The 25,100-nt window shown below is 48.4% G+C and overlaps 1 protein-coding gene across 9 annotated transcripts in view; it reads left to right on the top strand.

Annotated features, from left to right (window-relative positions):
- KIF5A (kinesin family member 5A) overlaps window positions 1–25,057 on the top strand; it is a 35,964-nt gene extending 10,907 nt beyond the window's left edge. For 2 of the 9 annotated variants that reach the window (XM_064591003.1, XM_064591008.1), the window contains 28 exons: window positions 4,421–4,508; window positions 4,619–4,692; window positions 5,101–5,205; window positions 5,448–5,496; window positions 6,103–6,158; window positions 6,401–6,488; window positions 6,769–6,893; window positions 7,398–7,502; window positions 7,632–7,780; window positions 7,884–8,032; window positions 8,358–8,533; window positions 9,466–9,534; window positions 9,925–10,131; window positions 10,438–10,584; window positions 11,138–11,326; window positions 11,694–11,811; window positions 12,167–12,231; window positions 12,353–12,462; window positions 12,825–12,926; window positions 13,455–13,515; window positions 13,753–13,824; window positions 13,982–14,086; window positions 16,882–17,098; window positions 17,211–17,246; window positions 17,357–17,510; window positions 17,819–17,901; window positions 18,803–18,917; window positions 24,753–25,057. In XM_064591003.1, coding sequence (XP_064447073.1) covers window positions 4,421–4,508; window positions 4,619–4,692; window positions 5,101–5,205; window positions 5,448–5,496; window positions 6,103–6,158; window positions 6,401–6,488; window positions 6,769–6,893; window positions 7,398–7,502; window positions 7,632–7,780; window positions 7,884–8,032; window positions 8,358–8,533; window positions 9,466–9,534; window positions 9,925–10,131; window positions 10,438–10,584; window positions 11,138–11,326; window positions 11,694–11,811; window positions 12,167–12,231; window positions 12,353–12,462; window positions 12,825–12,926; window positions 13,455–13,515; window positions 13,753–13,824; window positions 13,982–14,086; window positions 16,882–17,098; window positions 17,211–17,246; window positions 17,357–17,510; window positions 17,819–17,901; window positions 18,803–18,917; window positions 24,753–24,837 — 3,099 coding nt within the window. In that variant the 3' untranslated portion in view covers window positions 24,838–25,057. Of the gene's footprint in view, window positions 1–4,420; window positions 4,509–4,618; window positions 4,693–5,100; window positions 5,206–5,447; window positions 5,497–6,102; window positions 6,159–6,400; window positions 6,489–6,768; window positions 6,894–7,397; window positions 7,503–7,631; window positions 7,781–7,883; window positions 8,033–8,357; window positions 8,534–9,465; window positions 9,535–9,924; window positions 10,132–10,437; window positions 10,585–11,137; window positions 11,327–11,693; window positions 11,812–12,166; window positions 12,232–12,352; window positions 12,463–12,824; window positions 12,927–13,454; window positions 13,516–13,752; window positions 13,825–13,981; window positions 14,087–16,881; window positions 17,099–17,210; window positions 17,247–17,356; window positions 17,511–17,818; window positions 17,902–18,310; window positions 18,339–18,802; window positions 22,224–24,752 lie in introns of those variants that run through there. The other 7 variants (XM_064591006.1, XM_064591005.1, XM_064591007.1 and 4 more) reach the window with 7 other exon arrangements.
- The last annotated feature ends 43 nt before the right edge of the window (window positions 25,058–25,100 follow it).

The raw sequence follows: 25,100 nt of genomic DNA, 5'->3' as shown, positions 1-25,100 counted from the left end.
ATTCCTTATGTTAACCAGTCCCCTAAATATTATTCTTTTCAGTTGTTTTCAATTTCTTGTTATTATAAGACAGTGCGATAATAAACATTCTTGTAACTAAATATTTGCCAAAAATATTTTCATGGTATAAATTCTTAGAAGTAGAACATCTGAGTCATTGGATATGTGCAATTCATGACTTTTGATTATGTATTTCTGAATTGCTCCCATAAAAGTTGTATGGACTTACTGTCCTACTAGAAAAGGATGAAGGTGCTTATTTCAAGGAAAGTATACCTCCTTGAACCCTTATCTACACTGGGTATTCCAATTAAGTTTGTGTCTTTCAATTTGATAAGTGAATAACGACATTACTGTTTTAGTTTGAATTTGTATTTATTTTTCTGTTGTTAGTACCTAGATCTTGTCCATTTTTTTTCTCTTGAGGTTTATCTTTTTTGTTACTAATTTATGAGAGTTCTTTATATAATAAGAATATTAATATCTTTGAAAAACTTAAAATTTTCTTTTTTAAAAAACTATGCATTTTCATTTTAGAGAAGTTTCTTTTCTTTATGTTTATTTATTTATTTAAGTAATCTCTACACCCAGTGTAGGGCTTAAACTCATGACCCCGAGATCAAGAGTTGCATGCTCTTCCAACTAAACCAGACAGGTGCCCTTAATTTTAGAAAAGTTTGCAATCTAAAAAAAAAGAAGAGAAACTCCTAAAATTCCACTGTCCAAGGATAACCACTGTTAACATGTTTTTTGTTAAAGATTTTATTTATTTATTTGAGAGAGAGACAGAGAGAGCATGAGCAGAGGGAGGGGCAGAGGGAGAGGGATAAGCAGATTCCCTGCTGAGCACAGAACCCAACACATGGGGCTCGACACATGGGGCTTGAGGACCCTGAGATCATGACCTGAGCTGAAGTCAGACGCTTAACCGACTGAGCCACCCAGGTACCCCTTACCATGTTTTTCTAAGTAAGGTGTACATCTATACATATACATTTTTTTTTTTACAGAAATGGAATCATCCTTTACATACTTTTTATTTGTTTTTTACACTGCATACTATTTTATGTATTTATTTTTTGCATACTGGTTTTTGATTAACAGTATTTTGTGTATACCTTGTCTTGTGATTACGTATTTTTCTATAACATCACCTATAATATTTTACATTTTTAATTTAAAAGCAGTATGTTTTCACTGTAAAACATTTAAATATCACACACAAAAAATGTTGCAAGCCTGTTACTCTGCTCTCTGGTGATAACCACCATTAGTAGGTCTGCATGTGGTCTTCCATGTCTTTTTTCTAAGGCTGTTCTGTACATATGCTTTAAAAAATATATAATTACGGGGCACCTGGGTGGCTCAGTTGGTTAAGCGGCTGCTTTCGGCTCAGGTCATGATCCCAGGGTCCTGGGATCGAGCCCCACATCAGGCTCCCTGTTCAGCGGGGAGCCTGCTTCTCCCTCTCCCTCTGCCTGCCTCTCTGCCTACTTGTGCTCTCTCTCTACCTGTCAAATAAATAAATAAAATCTTAAAAAATATATATATAATCACATTACACACACTGTTTTTATTTTTTCACTCAATTGAGCTTGAACATGTCAATATATGTAAACCAACCTCACTCATTTTAATGGGAGTAGAATATGGAGGTATCATAATCAACATCTTATTGATGGATATTTGAATTGTTTCTGGTTTTACTTTAATACAAACTGCTGCACTGAACATCCTTCTACATAAATCTTTAAGTACTTAAGTAAGTGTTGTAAAATGAATTCCTAGCACTGGAATCCCCAATATAGAGTACAAACAGTATGGACATTTAAATATTTAATAGAATTGTCCTCCAGAAAGGCTCGATCAGTTTACAGCACTCCCTTCATTGTAGAGAGCATCTTCACAACCTATTTCTCTTTGTGGATTCTGGTTTGGGGGCTTCAGAGGCTTTTGCCAAAGAGAGATCAGATAAATATTTCAGGTAGATTTTTTTTTTCCCATAAGCCAGACTTTTCAAATCTTTTAAATATTAAAAAATCTATTTATTAGTTTTCCTTTATGCAAAGAAGTAAAAAGAAAGAAACAAAATAATACACTACTGTCCCACTCTCTGTGACATTAAGAAGTAAAAAATTTTTAAAATATAATACTTGTACATGGTTTAAAAATATAAACAATCCAGGAGCGCTCGGGTGGCTCAGTTGCTTAAGTGACTGCCTTCGGCTCAGGTCATGATCCTGGAGTCCTGGGATTGAGTTCTGCATTGGGCTCCCTGCTCAGCAGGGAGTCTGCTTCTCCCTCTGACCCTCCCCCCTCTCATGTGCGCTCTCTCTCTCTCTTTCAAATAAATAAATGAATAAAATCTTTAAAATATATATATATAAACAATCCAGGAGCACCTGACTGGCTCAGTTGGAAGAGCATGCAACTCTTGATTTCGGGGCTGTGAGGTCGAGCCCCACAGTGGGTGTAGAGATTACTAAAAAAATAAAATAAAATAAAACTTTAAAAAATATATATGTAAGTAATCCAGGATACAAAATGTAAAATAAAAGACTTGTCTCTCCTCAAAGTAACCACTGTTAACATTTTTGTATAATTCCTCTAGAAAAAAATTCTATGTATAGATGGAATATTGTGAATATTCCTAGAGCCACTATCTCCAGTTCTGGCCAATAAAAGTTTTATGACTTTCCTTAATTAGTTAAAACATGTCTCCCAAACTCTGGTGACCATAGATTTAGAGCTTTACATTTCAGATGGATAAAGATGGGCTCTGCAGTAAAACAATGTGACAACCAAGTCATAGGCTCTTTTTTTTTTTTAAAGATTTTATTTATTTATTAGAGAGAGAGAATGAGAGAGAGAGAGAGAGAGCATGAGAGGGGGGAGGGTCAGAGGGAGAAGCAGACTCCCTGCCGAGCAGGGAGCCCAATGTAGGACTTGATCTGGGGACTCCAGGATCATGACCTGAGACGAAGGCATTTGCTTAACCAACTGAGCCACCCAGGTGCCCCTAAGTCATAGGCTCTTTATACTGAATGGCAGGAAAACATGACTGAGAAATTTGTCACTTGTGATGGAGAACAAGCATAGTCTCATTTAATCTGAGGAATGAGATGTGCCAAGGGGCCGGGGAGAGTCTGAGGGCTTGGATAGACAGTTTTGAAAAGTTGTCTGGTCAGCGTGCAGGTAATAAAATCTGCAGATCGACGTTTATGGGTCACTGTCCATTCGCCCCCTGCAGGGTTGTACCGAACGCTTTGTGTCCAGCCCAGAGGAGATTTTAGATGTGATTGACGAGGGGAAATCAAATCGTCATGTGGCTGTCACCAGTGAGTGGGGATCTAAGGGGCTCTTGAGTCTGGGAGTCTGCTGCTTGTCTGCGTCCTCTGGGGCTGAGGGTCATTTAGTATCATTAGTATGACCTGGTGGGGGTCATTTAGTATGATTAGATAGTGAACATATTCTTTGTTTGGCTCCCCAGGTTGTAAATATTTTGTATCTTTAACATCTTATCAGCGCACATGATTTGTAACATATAACCTAAATGAAACAAAATACTTGTAGGTCAGTGATTTGTTTCAGTTTCTCTTTACTTAAAGTTGATTCCTTAAAAGGAAACCCATGTTTCTGATTTCATATATTTCTTTCACAGAGAGAGCTTGTGTTAATGTTTGTAGAACAGCTCAGCAGCTTGGTATATGTATATTTCATTTACGTAATGGGGAATATACTAAACATATGTCCCTAACTTGGCATCTTTCACTTAGTGCAAGATCCTTCCATATCAGGACATATGGATCTATTGAGGAAGTTATTTTTAAACCTAGAGGTAGATTTTTAATGTGTTTAAAGATTTTATTTATTTATTTGTCAGAGAGAGAGAGAGAGCAAGAGCACAAGCAGGGGGAACGGCAGGCAGAGGGAGAAGCAGGCTCCCCGCTTGAGCAAGGAGCCTGATGTGGGCCTCCATCCCAGGACCTGGGATCATGACCTGAACTGAAGGCAGACGCTTCACCAACTGAGCCACCCAGGCATCCCTAGATTTTTAATGTTAATGAATTGTTTTGTACTCTCCATGGCCTGTGGCCCTACTGTCTTTTCCCGTTCGGTTTCCCAGGGAGGGGGCTGGAGTGGTGGGATGCTAAATCATCACCCCAAGGCTGAGATCCCCTCACACAATCTCACGCTGTGGCACTTCTCAATGGCATTCCCTAGCGCATGGGAACAGCTCCTGGTGTCAGTACTAACTTTTGCTCCTCCTTCTCTAGTTCCCCTCATCCCCCCAGATCATCCGTGGATGCAGATGGCTGAAAAACCAGGTGCCTTCTCAGGCTAATGGAAGGGGGCTGTGGTATTTCTTCTCCCTCACATCCTGACTGCCAATGTCTGCCATGTTTTATTCCCATTCTAGGGGAAGCCATATGTCTTTGACCGTGTGTTCCCCCCAAACACGACTCAGGAGCAAGTTTATCATGCGTGTGCCATGCAGATTGTCAAAGGTAATCTGTATTATCTTTGTAAGATGTATTTTTAGAATGTATGTTTTCAGGTTCCCCATTCCTTATCCCACTTCTTTCCACCAGTGCTCTTTCTCTGCTGTCTCTTCCAGATGTCCTTGCTGGCTACAATGGCACCATTTTTGCTTATGGACAGACATCCTCAGGGAAAACACATACCATGGAGGTGAGGGTTCTGACTTCCATGAGGGGTGAGAAGCTGGGAGTGTAAATGAGAGGCCAAGGAATCTCAGTGGGGCAAGATCTAAGAATCAAGCTTGCTTGGTCTGGAGGATGAACCGAGGGGCAGGAGTGTAGTAGAACTTTAGTGAAATCCCTCCAGCCTGCTACAGTTTTCTATCCTTTCCACTACTCCAGTTTTCTTCTTTTGATCTGGAAAAGCAGCTGCATTAATAGTCCAAAAGGCCACTCAATTCTCTCATCGTTCCAGTAAGAGAGAGACATGGCAGTGACTGCCTCCAACCTCAAGATGGTCTTCTTATCCACTATGACCTTTGTGTTCACCTGCATACCTCTTGAATTGTCTCATTCTTTCTGAGTCCCAGCCTCATTCTGGAATACGTTTCCTCCCCAGGGAAAGCTGCATGACCCCCAGCTGATGGGAATCATTCCTCGAATTGCCCGAGACATCTTCAACCACATCTACTCCATGGATGAGAACCTTGAGTTCCACATCAAGGTGATCACGGCATGACAGCTAGGCATCCTCAGATGGGGCCTGGGAGGGGAAGAGCTAGTATGAGCCCACTGAGGACCTGGGCACCCCAACTTATTTTCCTGCTCTGGTTACCACAGTTCTTCTCTGCCAAGATATTCTCTTCTGCTCTTTCTCTCCTACTACTACCATTTGAGCAGGTCACATTCACTTGAGATCCCTGGGTCAGATTTAAGACAGGCCCTCTTCACTTTCTCCCTGACCAGGTTTCTTACTTTGAGATTTACTTGGACAAAATTCGTGACCTTCTGGATGGTGAGTGATGTTTAACCCCATTGGGCAGTGGGGGTGTGAGGAGGGCAAGGAAAAGAAAGCTCACATTGCTTTTGGCAAGAGATGCAGAGGACACACACACTCATACCCATGTCCCTTGCCCCCATTCACCAAAATTCCCCAAAGCGAAAAGGGTCAGAAGATGAGCTTCAAGATCCAGGCCTATATAGTAACAGCCTGAGGCCAGTTGGAACCTTGAGGCTAGAATCCTGGAGGAGGAGAAACTGGCTTTCAGTGTGTGCTGGAAGTTTAAGCTTCATGGGGAAGTCTTTCTCCTTTTTCATTTTTAAGAAAATTTTTTCAATTTATATATTTACTTGAGAGAGGGAACGCATGAATGGTGGTGGTGGGGGGTGGGAGGAGCAGGGGGTGAGGGAGAAGCAGACTCTGCACTGAGTGCCGAGCCCGACGCGGGGCTCAATTTCATGACTGTGAGATCATGTCCTGAGGCGGACTCTTAACTGACTGGGCCACCCAGGTGCCCCTCTCCTTTTTTCACATAGAAGAGACTACTGTCTCAGTGGGCTACAGGATGCGAGTTAGGGGTGGAGGTACTAGCCTTGCTTACCCTGCATTGTCTTGATTCAGTGACCAAGACAAATCTGTCTGTGCATGAGGACAAGAATCGGGTGCCATTTGTCAAGGTGAGAGTGGGGACGGGGCACCTGGGTGGGGGTCACCTCATTGAGATTTGAGGTGTGGCAGGAGGGAAGACCAGAGACCCAGAAATTGGAAGGCAGATGTCTTGGAGGAATGAGATGTGCCAAGGGGCCGGGGAGAGTCTGAGGGCTTGGATAGACAGTTTTGAAAAGTTGTCTGGTCAGCGTGCAGGTAATAAAATCTGCAGATCGACGTTTATGGGTCACTGTCCATTCGCCCCCTGCAGGGTTGTACCGAACGCTTTGTGTCCAGCCCAGAGGAGATTTTAGATGTGATTGACGAGGGGAAATCAAATCGTCATGTGGCTGTCACCAGTGAGTGGGGATCTAAGGGGCTCTTGAGTCTGGGAGTCTGCTGCTTGTCTGCGTCCTCTGGGGCTGAGGGACTGGAAGTGAGCAAGGGCAGACTGTGTCCTCCAGAAGAAGAGGCTCCTCTCGGGTGTGCGACCCAGCTGCCTGGGAGACGCAGTGTCGGGGCTAGTCCTGGCAGGTGCCCTTTCTCCCCGGGTCCGCCAGCGGTCAGTGGAGGCTGGGGGCTGAGGGCCTCGGCTCCGTAGGTGTCAGTATAGGGACCGCCTTTCCCTTTGTCCTGCAGACATGAACGAACACAGCTCTCGAAGCCACAGCATCTTCCTCATCAACATCAAGCAGGAGAACATGGAGACCGAGCAGAAGCTCAGTGGGAAGCTGTATCTAGTGGACCTGGCAGGGAGCGAGAAGGTTGGGCACCTGGGGGTGGGGTGGGTAGGGAAGGAGGTCTGGGGGGGGGGGGGACTTTTTTAAATCAAAATAACTCTTTGATTGAGATATAATTCACATACCACAAAGTTCACCATTTTGAAAGATACAGTCCCATGGGTTTTAGGATACTTGGAAGGTTGTGCACCCATCACTACTAATTCTAGAACATTTTCATCACCTGTTAGCAGTCACTCCCTATTTCCCCCTCCCCTAGCCCCTGGCAACCACTAATCTACTTTTTGTCTCTGTGGATTTGCCTTTTCTGGACATTTCATATAAATGGGATAGTATGATACGGGGGCGGGAGGGGGTGGCTTTTGTCAAGAGGGCTTAGGGTAACAGAGGAAGGGCCTTGTCTGTTCTCTTCCCCGGTCCCCTCCCCTCCTTGGACTGAATCCCCCTGAGTAGAGAAGAGGCCATGAGAGCCCTCTTTCCCCCTGCAGCTCTCATGACACACTCACTCATCCCTTAATGCTCTGGTAGGTCAGCAAGACTGGAGCAGAGGGAGCCGTACTGGATGAGGCAAAGAATATCAACAAGTCACTGTCAGCCCTTGGGAATGTGATCTCTGCACTGGCTGAGGGCACAGTGAGTGTCCCTTAGACCCCGTCCCATCATGCCCAATGCATGGGGTGCACGACCCCTAGTCAGCACCACTCTCCTTTCTGATTCCCTCGTTGAATATTTTTCTGATTTGTGGTCTCCCTCCTCCCCCAGAAAAGCTACGTTCCATATCGTGACAGCAAAATGACACGGATTCTCCAGGACTCTCTGGGAGGAAACTGCCGGACAACTATGTTCATCTGCTGCTCACCATCCAGCTACAATGACGCAGAAACCAAGTCCACCCTGATGTTCGGGCAGCGGTCAGTGGCAGGGTCCCTACTCCTGGGCCAGCCCCTGTTGCTCTCTCCCCTCCGTGTCATGCAAGCCTTCATGGAGGTCCCATCTCCTTGTTCTCCTCACCAGGGCAAAGACCATAAAGAACACTGCCTCAGTGAATCTGGAGTTGACTGCTGAGCAGTGGAAGAAGAAATATGAGAAGGAGAAGGAGAAGACAAAGGCTCAGAAGGAGACGATCACCAAGCTAGAGGCTGAGCTCAGCCGGTGGCGCAATGGTTAGAGAGGGTTCCACTGGGTGTGAGAGGCGGCTGGAAGAGGAGGCTGAGGGGACCAGTGGGGCCCTGTCTGGGGCAGGGCTTCAGGGCAGGCCAACCTCCCAGGAGGGCTGCGTTTCTGGAGGGGTGCAGTCAAAGTGGTGTGAGGGAAGTGGAGAGGCGGCTGACCGCCCTTATCCCATCCCCCAGAAAAGGTTGAACATGCACTTGGCAACAGAGATGGAGACCTGCCCAGAGGTCTTGGCGTTGAGGAGTGAGGGAGGAAGGACTCCTGGATGCAGCTCTCTCTTCTCCCATCCCTCACCTTGTTCTGCCTCTTGGCCAGGAGAGAATGTGCCTGAGACGGAGCGCCTGGCTGGGGACGATGCAGCCCTGGGAACTGAGCTCTGTGAGGAGACCCCTGTGAATGACAACTCATCCATTGTGGTGCGCATCGCACCTGAGGAGCGGCAGAAATACGAGGAGGAGATCCGCCGCCTCTATAAGCAGCTCGATGACAAGGTGAGGACACCCAGGGCACAGAGGGGAGGCCGGTGGTATGAGAAGTGAGGGATTAAGGAATTCGCTTGTACTGCCTTTTTTTTTATTTTAAAAGGGACAAATGCTCATTATTGAACATGTGGAAGATAGCACTGAGTAACGTTTAGAATTGTTGGATCACAATATCATACACCTGAAACTAGTAAAACACTGTATGTTAACTCTACTGGAATTGAAATTAAACTTAAAAAATATATCATTAAGAAATTTAGAAGATAAATAAGAACATATTGAAGAAAATGTAAGTCATCCATCATCCCACCATTCATAAATACTACTATTAACATCCTGCTTTTCTCCATACATAGAACATGCAGTTGAGATACACTGTATACGTAATTTTGCATCTGATTTCTTCATTCTGCATTGCATAAGGGGCAGTTTCCTACTTTGTTAACAATTCCTTACAAAAGTATTTTTTAAATGGCTGCCTAACAGTCCATTTGTCAAAATGTATTGAACCATTTGTTTGTTACTTCTAGTCTTCTAGGGCTTCTAGTCTTCTTTGTTTTTAGTAGCTTGTTCTTGCTCTTGTAAGTAATTCTGAAAGCACTGTCTTTGCCTCTGAGGCCCAAGACTTTGCTTTTGAAAGATTTGATTAGAATGGAGCACTAAAGTGGGATTTCTAGGTTAGAGGACATGCACTTTAACCTAAAGGCTTTTGCTGTGTATTGTCAAGGTTATACCACCTTCCAGGGAGAAAGGAATTTGAAAGTGAGGGCAGGAGTGAGGCAAGAGATCGAGGGCAAAGCTTCTTTTTAGGATATGGGGTTTCTAACTCAAAGCCTGAACTGTCTGGATTTTTGTCAGGATCCTACCTCTGCCCCCACCCCCATAAGTCCAGACTGGATGGAGCTTCCCTTCATTCCATCTTTCCCCCTTGCCTCCAACAGGACGATGAGATCAACCAGCAGAGCCAGCTCATAGAGAAGCTTAAGCAGCAGATGCTGGACCAGGAAGAGGTAATGGGAAGGAGGACAAGACATGAGAGGAGAGCGGTGTGTTCCCTAAAAGGCATAAAAGACCTTTTACAACCAGATAGAAGAAGGGCTTAGTCTTCTGCGTCGGGCTTGGTCACCCCCCCAAAACTATCGAAGTCTGGGGACTTAACTGGGGCTTTGTGTAAAAAACAGATTTGGAGTCTGGGTGCTTCTTCCTTCTGTGAAACCTACAGCCCACTTCCTCTTGACTCTTGCTTTGACCCTTGCCCCTCTCCTGGAGCTCTGCCCTCCAGGCTTAGGGTGCCAGAGAGGCCCCATCTGGGGCAGTGTTCTCGGCTTCCCCAGACCAGGGGGCCATAGAGGCGGTAACTGGCAGCAGACCCCTTCACGTGCCTTGCCTCTTCCTCCAAGCTGCTGGTATCCACTCGAGGAGACAACGAGAAGGTCCAGCGGGAGCTGAGCCACCTGCAGTCAGAGAACGATGCTGCTAAGGAGGAGGTGAAGGAGGTGCTGCAGGCCTTGGAGGAGCTGGCCGTGAACTATGACCAGAAGTCCCAGGAAGTGGAAGAGAAGAGCCAGCAGAACCAGCTTCTGGTGGATGAGCTGTCTCAGAAGGTGGTAAGTGGCTGACCGGGGTTCAGGAACCCCCTGGCCCCCAGAACATCCTCCACGTCCCAAGGGACCTCTGTGCCCGGGGGACCGCATCACACTCGTACCTTTGCTCTGCTGTGCAGTGTGCCAGGGGACCCTCTCCCGCCCTGTCATCACCCTTCGCCCTCCTGACCCCTGTCTCTCCCAGACCCTTGGCAGGGCCTGTGTTCTCTCTGTAGCAGCCCTCGGGGTCATATATAGGGCAGAGGCTCTGTGCGGGCTGGGGGGGGGGTGGGCAGATGGCAGCGGGATGACGTGAGGGGCTGTCCCCAGGCCACCATGCTGGCTCTGGAGTCTGAGTTGCAGCGGCTACAAGAGGTCAGTGGACACCAGCGGAAGCGAATTGCAGAGGTGCTGAATGGGCTGATGAAGGACCTGAGTGAGTTCAGTGTCATCGTGGGCAACGGGGAGATTAAGCTGGTGAGTGGGGCTGGGGGCAGCAGGTCATTCTTGCTCTGGGCACTGGTGGGAGAGGCAGGGGGGCACCACCCAGGCCCTCAGGGATACTGAGGAAGGTGGGCCAAAGAGCTAGGAAATATGCCTTTAAACTAGACCCGGGAAAACAAGTAGAATTTGCATAGCCTCAGCTGTAAATACACCTTCTAGAGGGTACCGAATAAGAGGCCATGGAGATGTGCATGTAGCTGGCATTAGAGGTGAGGCACAGAGCTGGGAACGAGATACGCAAATCCGTAGCGGAGACCATCGGGCTGATCAAGCAGATCAGTGTGACTCCAAATCACATTGCCTTATAAGATGGAAGAGGGCAACTGTCGGAATTGGATCTTTAAGTGCAGGGAGAAGGATTTAGTGTGAAATGCCAGGTGATAGCAGCTAAAAGTTATTTGGAAGATACGTGTGCCACCCAAGTCTGTGTGTGTGCGGGTGTAAGCGGGGACGGGCAGAATGCACGGGAATGGGAAAGCTTCCCTGCAGCCGAGAAGCACCTCTTCCTGCCCTCTCCCACCCGCAGCCAGTGGAGATCAGCGGGGCCATCGAGGAGGAATTCACGGTGGCCCGACTCTATATCAGCAAAATCAAGTCGGAAGTCAAGTCTGTGGTCAAGCGCTGCCGGCAGCTAGAGAACCTGCAGGTTGAGTGTCATCGCAAGATGGAGGTGACGGGGCGGGAGCTCTCATCCTGCCAGCTGCTCATCTCCCAGGTGAGCGCCGGGCCCTGAGAGTCTTGGCGTGCCATGGGAAGGAGGACGATTCTGCGGCTATGGGATAAGACTCCTGGCACCTGCCGTCATGTCAAGGGCCTAGGGTCAACCACAGTCCAGGACAGAAGAGCCTGGGTTAGCTGGGGAGGGTCCAGGCCAGGGAAGCGAAGGTTCAGAGGGGATACCACCCCCGGAGCTGATGGGGTCTTAAGGAAGGGTCTCCAAAGAAATGGCCTCTGGCCCTGTGTCTTCAGGCCGGCGCAGCAGATGGGGAGGGCCTGGGAGGAAACCTGCAGAGGTCAGTGTCGCCCAGCTGTGTCCTTGACTCCATCCCTCTTCTTCCGCTCACTAACCCTTCCCCCATTAGCATGAGGCCAAGATCCGCTCGCTTACAGAATATATGCAGAGTGTGGAACTAAAGAAGCGGCACCTGGAAGAGTCCTATGACTCCCTGAGTGACGAGCTGGCCAAGCTGCAAGCCCAGGGTGAGGCCTTTTTCAACCTCTAAACCACACGACCTGGGATCTGAGATCCTGGAGGGGGGCGGGGAGGAAAAGCCACAAACATCAAATAGACCTTCTAACAGCATGCTCCTCCCATGCATTAGACTGAGATCGTGGAAGCTTTGGCCTGTAGCTTATTGTACACAAGCCATGAACCCTCCGTGGATCTCTTTCCCTGTCGTATCAAATCGCACTGTTCTAACCCAGAAGAATATTCCTGAGGGCCCACACTGGGTCCATGTCCCCTGCCCTACTTGCAGCTCTGGTCGAAAAGTGAAGTTCTTTCCGGAGGAGGTAGGTGCGATGTAAGCCGCGCTCCCCTCCCTCTTTCCCTCAGAAACTGTGCACGAAGTGGCCCTGAAGGACAAGGAGCCAGACACACAGGATGCGGATGACGTAAAGGCGAGTGGGGAAGGGGCGGGGCACAGCCAGGGCATAGCCGGGGCCCAGCACGGCCGCGCCGGCCCTCTCCCAGCTGGTGTCTGGGAGTCTGGCTTTGAGCGTGGGGTGGGGCTGTTCGCAGAAGGCCGTGGAGGTGCAGATGGAGAGTCACAGGGAGGCCCATCACCGGCAGCTGGCCCGGCTCCGGGATGAGATCAACGAGAAGCAGAAGACCATCGATGAGCTCAAAGAGTAAGAGTCCCCCTGGGTGGCTCCTGCCTCCATGGCTCCCTCTTGGCCCGGGGTCTGGTTTGTTCACTTCCACGGGCCACTCCCCCTGACCATGCCACAGCTTTGTAGCCCAGCTCCAGGAGGCACGGGAGTGAGGACTAGTTCTTCTCCTTGAGCTCTTATGATTGGGTAGCCCATGGCTTCTCACTCTGTCGTGGAAACCGTGGCGTGCGCCTGCCTCCAATAATTCGAAAGTAGATGCATCCATCAGTCCTGACCAGACCCACTTGTACCAGAAGGAGAACGTTTGCAGGGCTGGTCTTCCCTTTCCCCCATCATTAATAATCTTTTTGTTCTCTCCAACACCTCCTCGCCCTCTGCAGCCTGAATCAGAAGCTGCAGTTAGAGCTAGAGAAGCTTCAGGCTGACTACGAGAAGCTGAAGAACGAAGAACACGAGAAGAGCAGCAAACTCCAGGAGCTGACGTGAGTGATGGCCCAGACCGCTACTCACGCACACCCGCAAAGGCGGGGAACTGTGCAGGTGGGAAAAGGGTGGCCACAGGAAGCAGATGCCTCAGACGAGTCATAGGATGCCGTGGGGAAGGGCCAAAGAAAAAGGAGAGACAGAGACGTTCAGAAATAACCTCTAGTGAATATTAGCTGCCCTGGCCTGGAAAGATGTCTGGGATGTTCTGTTAAGGGTGAAAAGCAGGCTACAAAACAGTATGAATGGTATGATCCCATACAATTTTTGTGGGATATCCCTGCATAGAAGTAAGAGTCTGGGAAGACTGACACCAGAATGTTATGTTGGTTCAATCTGTCAGCAGTAGAATTATGGGCTTTTTATGAAATTCATCTTACTTTTTTTTTCTTTTCTAATTTCTGCATAGCAAACATGAGAAACTTGTATAATAAGTAATAATAAAGTCTAGATCAAAGGAATGGAGAGGGAGGAGAGAGGGAGGAAGGACAGTCCTGAGGGACTCTTGTGTTTCCTTCTCGCCCCAGATTTCTGTACGAGCGACATGAACAGTCCAAGCAGGACCTCAAGGGTCTGGAGGAGACAGTTGTGAGTGGTTTCCCTCTGTGCCAAGTTAACAGGGTGAGGTGGGGGCTTCATGTCTTCCCCTGACTTCTCCATAAGCCCATTCCTTATACAGTGTCAGTCTGTGGCATAATCAGAACACATCTTTTCCTAAAGGATGAGTGATTCACCTGCCCAGATAGACTGACGCTTCCTATAATTTTGGAGCAAAAATACTGACCTGGTATTTGGCTACCCACAATGTGTCATCATTCTTTCCAGGCCCGGGAACTCCAGACCCTCCACAACCTTCGCAAGCTGTTCGTTCAAGACGTCACGACTCGAGTCAAGAAAGTGAGTGCCATCCTTGGAATTTTCCCAGCCCCCGTACTGCCCCCTGCCCGCAGGTTTCTCTAACCCCTGTGGCCTCCAGTGGAGATGGCTTGGCCTGGTGTGGGTGAGACCTTTTTGGCCTGGGACAGCCACATCTTTCCCCCCCGTCTTTCATCAGAGTGCAGAAATGGAGCCCGAGGACAGTGGGGGGATTCACTCCCAAAAGCAGAAGATTTCCTTTCTTGAGAACAACCTGGAACAGCTTACAAAAGTTCACAAACAGGTAAGAGTAGGGGAAAGGGTGAAAAGAACTCTTGAGGCTAGGTGCCTAGGAGTACCAAATCCTCCGAAGTCCCTTGGATTTAGGAAATTTGCTTTTGCATGTTTTCCATACTTTTCCCTTTACTTTTCCTATGAATCCCTTCTTTATCCATGTTTGGTTCCACTTTTACCCTGTTCTTTGTTCCATGCCTGTTCTCCCTTCTCAAAGCTCCCAACTGCCTCTGCTCAAAGTGAAATCCCCCAGGCCTATGGATTTGGAGGGAGAGGTTGGAACTGGTAGAGGTTTCAGAGGCACGGGGCTGTTAACTACACAGGAGGGATACTGGTCAGAGGCAAGGAGAAGCCAGGGAAGTTGGGCTTCCTCTCACTGAGAGAACTCCATCTGCGTAGGCCTGGGGCAGGCATGCAGGGTAATTAAAGGATGTCCTCCAGATGGCGCAACCAGCCCCTGGGTGGGCCTGGTTGAAACTCCTGTGTATTAAGTTGCTGCCTCTCTGTCCCCCTCCTTGCTGCTGCGGCTCCTTAGGTGGATGACTGGGTTTCAAAGGTATGGGGTGGGGAGCTAGAAGGGGCAGTCCAAAGGAGTCAGGACAGGAAATGTTTGGTATGTACAGAGCAGGAGCACCCTCTCTGGCGCCAAATATCTGAGCCTTGAAGACATGCCACAGTGTGTCAACTGGCTCTTTTAACTGATTCGTGCAATAAACCCTAATCTATACTTTATTCCCTTTCTTTCAAACCCACCTGAACATTTGATCTAGACGCATATTCTCACTAAACCGGAGCTTAAATTTCTCAGTGCAATGCCCAGCATATTTAGCAAATACTTGGCACATCTTTTTTTTTTTTTTAACATATATAATTAAAAAAAAAATCCCAGGACTGTGGCCCAATGATAAGCTGCAGGGTATATTTATTTTACTTGGGCCCGCAGAGGGCTGTACTATCATCTTTCCCCCTTTGCTTATTATACAGCAGTATAACAATGTAACAACATTCCGGAAAAGTTGAAAGTCCAGGGAAGAAACATTTGTAATCAGTTCTGCCATCCTATGTTCCTTTCTCTGTGTTCACTTTCCTTCTCTGTCCAAATGCATGCCGTATTGCTTGTTTTTTCCCAATATTTTTATTGTGGTAAAATACACATAAAATTTACCACCAGAACAATCTTTAAGTTCAGTGGTATTAAATGCATTCACACGGTTGTGCAACACCCCCACCGTCCTTCCCCATCCCTGTCATCTTGTAAAACCGCACCTCTACACCCACTTCCCAGTAACTCCGTTCCCCTCCCTCCCAGCCCCTGGCAACCACCATTCTTCTTTCATTCTCTATGATTTTGACTCCTCGAAGTACTTCCTATAAGTGGAATCCTGCAGGATTTGTCCTTTTGTGGCTGGCTTATTACACTCAGCATCATGCCCTCCAGGCTTATCCACAGTGTTGGATGTGTCGGGAAACCACAGGCTGTTTCCTTTTTCCTCACTGAAGCCGCTGCCTCTCTCTGCTCAAAGTCCCAACGACCAAAAACAACTCACCTAGATGACGGAGGCCTCCTCACAATGTCCTACCTCAGCAGACACAAGACTAGAAAGGGAAATGAGAGAGATGTAGAAACTTCTCAATTCACAGACTCTTAAATAGCCAGGCCTTCAGCCCTTGTCTCAATTAAGCTGAACTCTTGTCACAGCCAACCATTGTTTATAAACTTCAAATTGTCCAAAGTGGAAGGGGCACAGATGTATTTCCAAGCTCTGCCCTTTCTCCCCGGGTTCCCTGCTCTACCAGCTTACCTGGTATCTTCCAAGGCCGGCTCCTGCAGGCTGGAGCCACCCCGCCCCCGTTATTGTACGCAATCCTATAAAAAGATCAGGAAGTCTTGGGACGCCTGGGTGGCTCAGTCGGTTAAGCGTCTGCCTTTGGCTCAGGTCATGATCCCAGGGTCCTGGGATCGAGTCCCACATCGGGCTCCCTGCTCCGCGGGGAGCCTGCTTCTCCCTCTGCCTCTGTCTCTCTCTCTGTCTCTCATGAATAAATAAATAAAATCTTTAAAAATAAATTAAAAAAAAAAAAAGATCAGGAAGTCTTCTCTGGCTGCAAGGTGGTTGCTACCACTCTCTACCTTAAATTAAATGGGGGAGGGACAGCCCAGGAAGTCCTTGAATGTGAAGGTAATGAGCACAAATGTTTGTGAGCCCTCAAACATTTTCTTTCCTTCCTATGGGGTGCTGTGTGAATGTGTGCGGGTGGGGGGTGGGGGGGGCTCCCATGTTTCAGCTTCTGCTCTTGCTCTCCACTGCACCTAACCTGCCCTCAAAACCATATCCACCTTCCAGACTGCCACTGCGCTCTTGCTGTCCCGCCCTGTGCATGCCTACAAAGCCATCTCTGGGTGAGGGGTGCCTCATCCCCATGGTTGCCCTGGGGCTGTTGGTCTGGCACAAGCTGTGAGGTATTGGGGGGTGGGTATTGAGGCCAGGAAAGACTGGGACAGGGCACTGTCCCAAGAGTTCTGGGCTACGGTGGACCTGGCACGTTTTGCTACTCAGAAAACGATGTGACTTTTTCATGCCTGACCACTGTTTGCTCTGGGAGAAGGAAAAAACAGGCCAGAAGAGCAGTTAGGTAAAGGGAACGAGGCCTTTCGAGGAAAGAGTGCTGTCTCCGTCTACCCTGACTTGATTTTTCTTTATTTTCTCTCCCTGCCCCGCACCCCCACGCGCCACCGCTCCACCGCTGGCTCTCTCTTGGGTCTCCGGCTTTGCCTTGGCCTCTTCCCTTGGGCTTACCCCACAGCTGGTACGTGACAATGCAGATCTGCGTTGTGAGCTTCCTAAATTGGAAAAACGACTTAGGGCTACGGCTGAGAGAGTTAAGGCCCTGGAGGGTGCACTGAAGGAGGCCAAGGAAGGAGCCATGAAGGACAAGCGCCGGTACCAGCAGGAGGTGGACCGCATCAAGGAGGCCGTTCGGTACAAGACCTCTGGCAAGCGGGGCCATTCTGCTCAGATTGGTGAGTGGTTCTGGGTGGCAGCAGACGAGGTGGGATTACCTCCGGGGGAGATCAGCACGTTCCAAAGTGTCAAGCAACTAGATGATTGCTTTTTCTCCTACCTCCACCCCAGGATCACCCCACTGCCATCCCCCCAAAACGTATAAAAGTGAGTGATGTTATGAGCAGCTCGGTTCAGCTCCAGCTCCGTGACTTCCAGGACCGGGGCAACTGCAGGGAAACGGCCTCCTCACGGTCATTTTCCTTGCTTTACCACAGCCAAACCCGTCCGGCCCGGCCACTACCCAGCATCTTCACCCACCAACCCCTATGGCACCCGGAGCCCTGAGTGCATCAGTTACACCAACAACCTCTTCCAGAACTACCAGAACTTGTACCTGCAGGCTGCGCCCAGCTCCACGTCAGACATGTAGTGAGTGGCCCCGGGTGTGGGCTGGGGTCCCAACCCAAGGCTCTCTGCTCTCTATAAGGCATAGGTTGGGTCAGCTGCTGGCTGACACTTAATTCCTTTCCTAAGTAGCTTCATCTCAAACCCTTTCTCAACTTCACACCTACGGTTAGAAGGTGGGCACTGCCCTCTCAGCCTATGGCCCCGTTTGTTGTCCTCTGTTCTCTGGGGACGGGAGGGGTGTACGGCTCCATCCCCACTGGGATTATGGGTCCTCAGCATATCAGAGGGCGGGTGCCAGAGGCGGCATCTCTCTTCTCTGCTCCATCCAGCTTTGCAAACTCCTGTACCAGCAGCGGGGCCACATCTTCCAGCGGGCCCCTGGCATCCTACCAGAAGGCCAACATGGACAATGGTGAGTGAAAAAGATGGGTGACCAGCCTTTGGGATCCCCAGGGCAAGTTGAAAAGTAGAAGAAAAGTAAGTGACCCTGTGCCTACAGCCTGAACGCTGCCCATCCCTTCAGGATCTTGGAGTCTTAGAAGTGGATTCCTCCTATTGCCGTGCTTGTCCCCACCCTCCCCTGCCTTCCCCTTTCTCCTTTCCTTTAGAAGGGGTCAGGGAGAACTTTCTCAAACAAAATGATCAGGCAGTTTGGGGGAGTTGCAAATACAGAGCCACAGACCCAGGTGGCAGCTATACTCCAAAGTCTTACCTTTTTCTCTAAGGGGTCAGGATGAGAGAGGGTTTGGGGAGATGGCTTCTAACACCCCGTCTCCTTTTTCCTTCTCCTAATCCTGTGTTCTCAATGATGATGTCTTCAGGAAATGCCACAGATATCAATGACAACAGGTACACCCATCCCCATTGCTCTTGAGTTCTCTGGGTGGGACCAGAAGAAATGGTTAAATTTCCCTCGTGCCCTACTTAGAGGTTCTCTGGAGCCTGCAGGGAAAGGAGGAGGAAATGAGAACATTCTCGTCATCACCGGGTCGTCCCAAGGATCCACTCATCCCCTGCCTCTTGGTACAGAGAGCACATCCCCTCCTCCAATCCCACCTGTGGCTTCTCCCCACTCCGTCATGGGGGCTGGGGGAGTGCCATGGCCGTCTGATGACCTGGCTTTCTCTCCTTCCTTTGGGAACTCTGTGACCTTGGGCGAGTCAGCTCCATCTCTCCAGCCTTGGTTTTCCTTGTATTCCTGTAAATCCCGAATAGTCCCTGCCTTTTGTTGTCTCACAGGGATGCTATGAGAGCAAAGTGACAGGGATGTTTTCCTCTATTCGGAGCTGACAATGCTGGGTCTGTTCTTCTAGGAGTGACCTGCCTTGCGGCTATGAGGCTGAGGACCAGACCAAGCTTTTCCCTCTCCACCAAGAGACGGCAGCCAGCTAATCTCCCTCACGGACTGCCGCATACCTGCACTTTCAGGTAGCTTCAGGCTGCTTCCTCTGACCAGCCTCCGGTTGCCTCCTGTCTGGCCCTCAGCCTCTTTGTTTCTCCTGCTTTTTTTCATCATCTCAAAACTTTTACTATATAGTCGTCCCTCAGCTCCTGCTTTCCCTGCCTGGGGGATACGTCCCTCCTGGCCCCCAGGCTCCGGACACTGACCTCCCCTCCCCCGCTGATGCTTTCCTTTCGGCCAAAGTAGTAACCACAGTACTGCTTTTCAGCCACTAGGGGTCACTGCCACATGTCAAAAAGAGTGAGCAGGGGTGATGTCCGTCTAGAGCCACAACCCGCCCCCGGAATGTAGTCGATATTAGGAGACCTTGAGAGATCATCTCAACCCCCTGTCTGCCTCCACCCTAAAAGAATTTTGGATGGATAGGTATTTTCTGAACCAAGATACCTCCAGTAAAGGAGGTGTTGGCTTCATTCCTGTACCTGTGTCGCATACATCTCCGATCTGTGTAGGTCACCAATAAGCTTTAGGAAATGCCCCAGGAGGTCTGACTTGTTGTCTCTAATACTGCAGCGTCAGCACTCCCCTGCCACCTTGCTCAGTGGAGGTAGTAAATAACTGTGTTCCCCCTCTTAGCCGCCTTGTCCCACCTCTGTCCCCAGGTCCTCTCTTCCAGCAGCTCAGGCACTTTCCCAGCTTGTGTGTCACCAGGCTTCTCACTTGCTTTAGGGCCCAGAACTGGACACTAGGAGCCTGTCTTATCGTCCCCTTTGGATCTCTGGAGAACTAGAAATGAGAGGAATAGGGCCAGTCACTTGCCGGCCTGCGTCCATGCCAAGCCCTCTCTGGGGGCTTTCCAGGATAGTGGGCCAGGCACACACAGGCAACAGGGCGTGAGGAGCAAAGAAGGAGGGATGGGGAAGAAAGAGGAAGGCCTGGGGTAGAGGAGCAGGCCCTGGGGGAGTGGTATCCGGTTGTTGGCATTAAAGGAACAAGACCATAAGTCGAAGTTTGTACAAATGCCACCCTGTTCCTGTTGAGTGGCTGGGCTGCAAGGTGGTTCCTCACAACCTCTTTCTCTTTCTTCCCCAGTTTCTAAGAGGGACTGAGGCCTCTCCTCTCAGCATGCTGCAAACCTGTGGTCTCTGATACTAACAACTCCCTCCCAACCCTCGTTGTTCAACTGTACTGTTTGATGTCTTCTCTTACTCTGTATCTCTTTGTACTCTGTATCTATATATCAAAAGCTGCTGCTATGTCTCTCTCCTCTCTGTCTTATTCTCTAAGTATCTAATGATGTATTTAGCAATTTCTAAGCATAGTATACTCACTCTCCTCATTTGGGGCAATAGGGAGGAGGGTGAGTGTTCCTTCTTTCAAACACGCGTCTCTCACACTGAGTGGTGTTAGTCATGGAGATGATAAAAGGAAAAATGGGAGCTAGAGGGCCGTAATCCTTCTCTCTCACACACACACACACACACGCACACACACACACGCACACACACAAAGCCTTAAGCAGAAGAATGTCTTAGCGTCAGAAGAAGACACAGAAATAGACTCCCCCCTCCTTTTCGCCGACAGCACAGGGGAGGGTAACCTGGAAGGACTGCTACCTGACACGTAGAATTTTCTTCATATACCCCTCAACTGAACCACCTTCCCTTTTTGTACCTTTTGCCTTCCTCTTCCTGTCCCCTGACCCCCTGCCCCAATGACCAAGAACATGGATTGTTCAAGGGACCATTTCCCTTTCTCCTCAAAACTCCTTTTGATATTCTCTGTCCCAGAACTCATGAACAGAACCTAGAGTTGCTTTAAAATATTTGGAAAACTTGAGGAGGCAGACCCTTCCCAACAGTCTGTCAATGGCTGCTCATATGTCCGGTGATAATTACAGGCACGTGTAGTCAGCGAATTGCTTCTTTGGGTTTGGGGGTGAACAGGCTGGGAAATTCCAAGTATTTTTTGCCACAGTGATGAGCTGGATTCCTTTCTCTGTCCCATATTGGGCTGCATGTTCTTCTCATGTCCACCTTTTGGTTTGGGACCTTCCAGTTCATTAGCAAAATATCTCTCTCAAGATGCCTTCCTTTCAGGCTAGAGCCTGACTTTTCCCCATGATGCATAAAAATTTTTTTTTATTTGACAGAATTCCTTTGATAATGTCCCCATCTGGTTTTAAGTGCACTTTGAAGAAATGGGCAGAGCAGATTTTCCAGACTGGGGAGGGGGTGGTGAGGGGGGAGTTCTCTCCCCCCAACACTGCTCCATGTAATTGATAGGACTGTTACTTTGGTTTCAGACATCCTTTCCTTCCACATGGTGCTAAGGTGGTTTTCTAGGTAACTACAGGGATGGAGAGTGGAGGTCAAAATCAAGAAAGTCCAAATCAAGAAAGTCTGGTGTCCAGATACCCAGTCTTACATAGGATGGAAGAACAGGATCCCCCAGCAGCAGGGCAACCATCACCTAGCTTCTAAGGCAGGAAAGAAAGCTTGGGGGGAGTGCCAACTTATAAATATAGGCTGTATTGGCCTGGGACTCCTTCAAGGGAAAAAGTTCCTTCTTTCCTTTACCTGTTGGGCCCCTCTTAGCAATTATGGAAAAATGCAGGGAAAAATCTACCAGAAGGGTGTAGAGTAAATCCAAGGCAGCGATATTCAAACATTTTTAAAAATAAATCTTATATAGAACCCTGATATAAAAAATAACCCAAAGTGACGCAGACCTGGGCAGTTTGCATTTTCTTTATTTGGTGGAAAATGCTTCCTTAGTGGAGGAGCTCTTGAATGGTCCTAAGAATTCAGAACCTGAGGGTTCTGTAGTTTGCAAACCACTCCTCTGAGGGAAAGGGGTTCAGCTTGGCTCCCCTGCCCCAAGCCCCTAACTCAGAGCAGAGAAGGAAAGGCCCAATGGGAGAAGAAGGAAGATGCCTGTGCACCTGTGGACTTGAGCTAATATTTGCCAAGAGGGCAGCTGAGAAGCCAGTGGGCTTTATGTAATCTTGCCACCAAATAATTCTTTTAAAACGCACAAGAAAACTTGAAGGTGTCGGGCAGATGAGGAGAGAGATGTAAGGGAAATCTAATTCACTTACATAAATAAGAACACGCACGCAAGGCCTTCACCAGAAGCTTCACTCTACGTCCCCCCACCCCAGCATCCCTTTCCAGAGAGCCAGGGTCACCACAAGGGGCACCTGGCCTGCCCACTCCCATCTGCCAAAATGTTGCATGCCAGTGTGGAAGACAAACCAAGCCGCACAAACCCCAGTGTGTATTTACTTGATGTACATAGATACCTTGAAAATAAAATAAATTCAATGATGACTCCGCGGTGTTGTAAATCTTTATCCCTTCCTGGTCCCACTCCCTTAGTTGCATGTAATGGCATTTGACAGTGTGGTATATATTCTTCCAGATGTTTTTCTATATATTTACACATGTTTGTTTGTTTTCCCCACTTGAAAATATATTCTGGAGATCTTTTCATGTCATTATACATAGACTTACCTCATTAAAATAGGGGCGCCTGGGAGGCTCAGTTGATTAAGCATCCGATTCTTGATTTTGGCTCAGGTCATGATCTCAGGGTTGTGGGATTGAGCCTGTGTTGTGCTGCACTCAGCATGGAGTCTGCTTAAGAGAATCTGCGCCCCCGCCTCCCCGCTCGCATACTCTCTCACTCTCTCTAAAAATAAATGAGTCTTAAAAAAAAGAAGTACCTTAGGTGCCTGGGTGGCTCAGTTGGTTAAGCGACTGCCTTCAGCTCAGGTCATGACCCTGGAGTCCCGGGATCGAGTCCCGCATCAGGCTCCCTGCTCGGCAGGGAGTCTGCTTCTCCCTCTGACCCTCCTCCCTCTCATGCTCTCTGTCTTTCATTCTCTCTCTCTCAAATAAATAAATAAAATCTTAAAAAAAAAAAAAAAGAAGTACCTCATTAAAATATAGATACAATTTTTCATAAACTTATCCTATAATTTTTTCAACCATTCCACTACTGGAGGACATCAATTTAGGTTGTTTGTAGTTTTTAACAAAAAATGGTATCCCAGTCTCTTCATTTTTTCCCCCAGACCATCACCTCAGTCCCAGTGTCAATTCTGTCCCTCTCTAGTGGGACTCCATTCCTCCTTTGCCAACAGCTCGGTTCTCTTGTCCCAAGATCATCTACCACATTCACCCTTCTAACCCCTATTTTATTTTATTTTATTTTATTTTATTTTATTTTATTTTGTAAGTAAGCAAGCTGTATGCCCAATGTGGGGCATAAACTCACGACCTGGAGATCAAGAGGCACATGCTCTACCAACTGAGCCAGCCAAGCACCCTCTATCCCCATTTTATTTTATTTTTATTTTTTTAAGATTTTTAAAAAATTTATTTATTTGACAGAGAGAGAGACAGCGAGAGAGGGAACACAAGCAGGGGGAGTGGGAGAGGGAGAAGCAGGCTTCCCGCTGAGCAGAGAGCCTGATGCGGGGCTTGATCCCAGGACCCTGGGATCATGACCCGAGCCTCATGACCCGAGCCGAAGACAGACGCCCAACAACTGAGCCACTCAGGCGCCCCCCCATCCCCATTTTAGAGCATACCTCTACGTGTCCTCTCTGCTCATACCTTGGAGCTTCTGAGATGAATGGAGAAAAATGCATGACCGAAACACTGGAGCAACTGAAAGCCTAGGAAGCTAACTGGCCCTTCGGTGCTGCTCACGGCTCCTGTGTATCCCTACTGGTTTCCTCGCTTGCTTCCCAGGGCAGCTGGTCAACACTCCATTCCCTTCTCACCCCCTCTGTTAGGCAAACAATTAAGGCAATTGATTGTGAAATTCTTCATCTGCCCTCTATCCCTACACACTTACCTATATCTGCACCGATCCTTTCCTTTCTTCCTCGTAACAAGTGATAAATCTCTCTTCTCTGGACTAAAGCAAGTCCCTTCTAGATCCTTCATTCTTGAGATACTTACATAGACCCAATATATAAAATATCTAAAAGTGTGGCAGACGGGCAGGTTATATCTTCTTTATGATTTCTCCCCTTCTCCTTGTAAGGTCTCCCTGAAAAGTGTGTTACTTTTACTTTTTAAAGTAATCTCTATGCTCAACTTGGGGCCCAAACTCACAATCCTGAGATCAAGAGTCACATGCTCTACTGACTGAGCCAGCCAAGTGTGCCCTGAAAAGTGTGTATTTTTACTGTGCTTCTCTATAAGTGACTCCCCATCTTGTTTTCTTACAGCCAGATTTCCTGACAAAGTCCCAAGCTTCCCCTCCCCACTTCTTCATCTCACATTCATTCCTCAGCCCACCTTGAACTGGCTCTTGTTCTGCTGAAACTGCTTTCTGAAGGTCACTGGTTGCCAAATACAATGGGCACTTCTCCATCCTTGTCTTGCTTCACCTCTCCATGACATGTGACACTGCTCTCCACTCCTTCTTTCTGGAAACTCCTTGGTCTGTGACCCTGCTCTCCTGGTTCCTTTTACCTCTCAGTCGTCTCCCACTAGCCTCTTAAATGCTGGTCTATACCAGGGTTCTTGCTTTCTCTGGAAGGTGCCATCCACTTCCCCAGATTCCATAACAATTACTCAATCTGTATCCCCAGCCCAGACTATTCGGGGCTCTGGGCTCGTATGTTCAATTGCCCTCAGGTACCTCAAACACATTCCAAACTGAACTTTTCACCAAACTGCCTCTTTTCATGTCACCACCACCATGTCTCCTCACCTTAGCCAGAAGCCTGGGATTCAATCTCAAGGTCTCCCTTTCCCTCAAGTCCCACATCCACTAAGAATTTTCCAAACTGACATCAAACTCTACCTTTAGATGTCATTCCCTTCTTTCCATCCCAACAGCCACTGTTTTGGTTCACCACCTCGTGCCTACACTTTCGGAATACTCGAGTCACCCCCCAGAATGATGCCTGAGTGGTTCTCGTAAAAGTCCATTTAATCCATCGAAACCACTTAAAGGATCTCCTACTTCGTAAAGAAATACTTTTGGGTGAGCCTCAGGCGAGAGGTTACTCCCAGAAACTGGGCAAAAACGGAAGGCAACGACTTTGCAGCAAAAGAGCCGCCGACCTGGGAGTGAACGAGGCCAGCCCAGGCCGCTTCCCCACCGCCTCGGTGGCAGGTCCGGGCCCGGCGGGCCGCCCGCAGCCCGCAGGGAACGCGGCTTCCGTGCGCCCGCCCCTGCGCCAG

The sequence above is a fragment of the Mirounga angustirostris genome, unplaced genomic scaffold, assembly GCF_029215605.1.
Source record: "Mirounga angustirostris isolate CCGP_5_RB_7025 unplaced genomic scaffold, mMirAng1.0.hap1 SCAF_5, whole genome shotgun sequence".
Classification (NCBI taxonomy): Eukaryota; Metazoa; Chordata; class Mammalia; order Carnivora; family Phocidae; genus Mirounga; species Mirounga angustirostris.
Note: the sequence above shows the minus strand (reverse complement) of the source record. Positions and strands in the feature narration are given on the sequence as shown.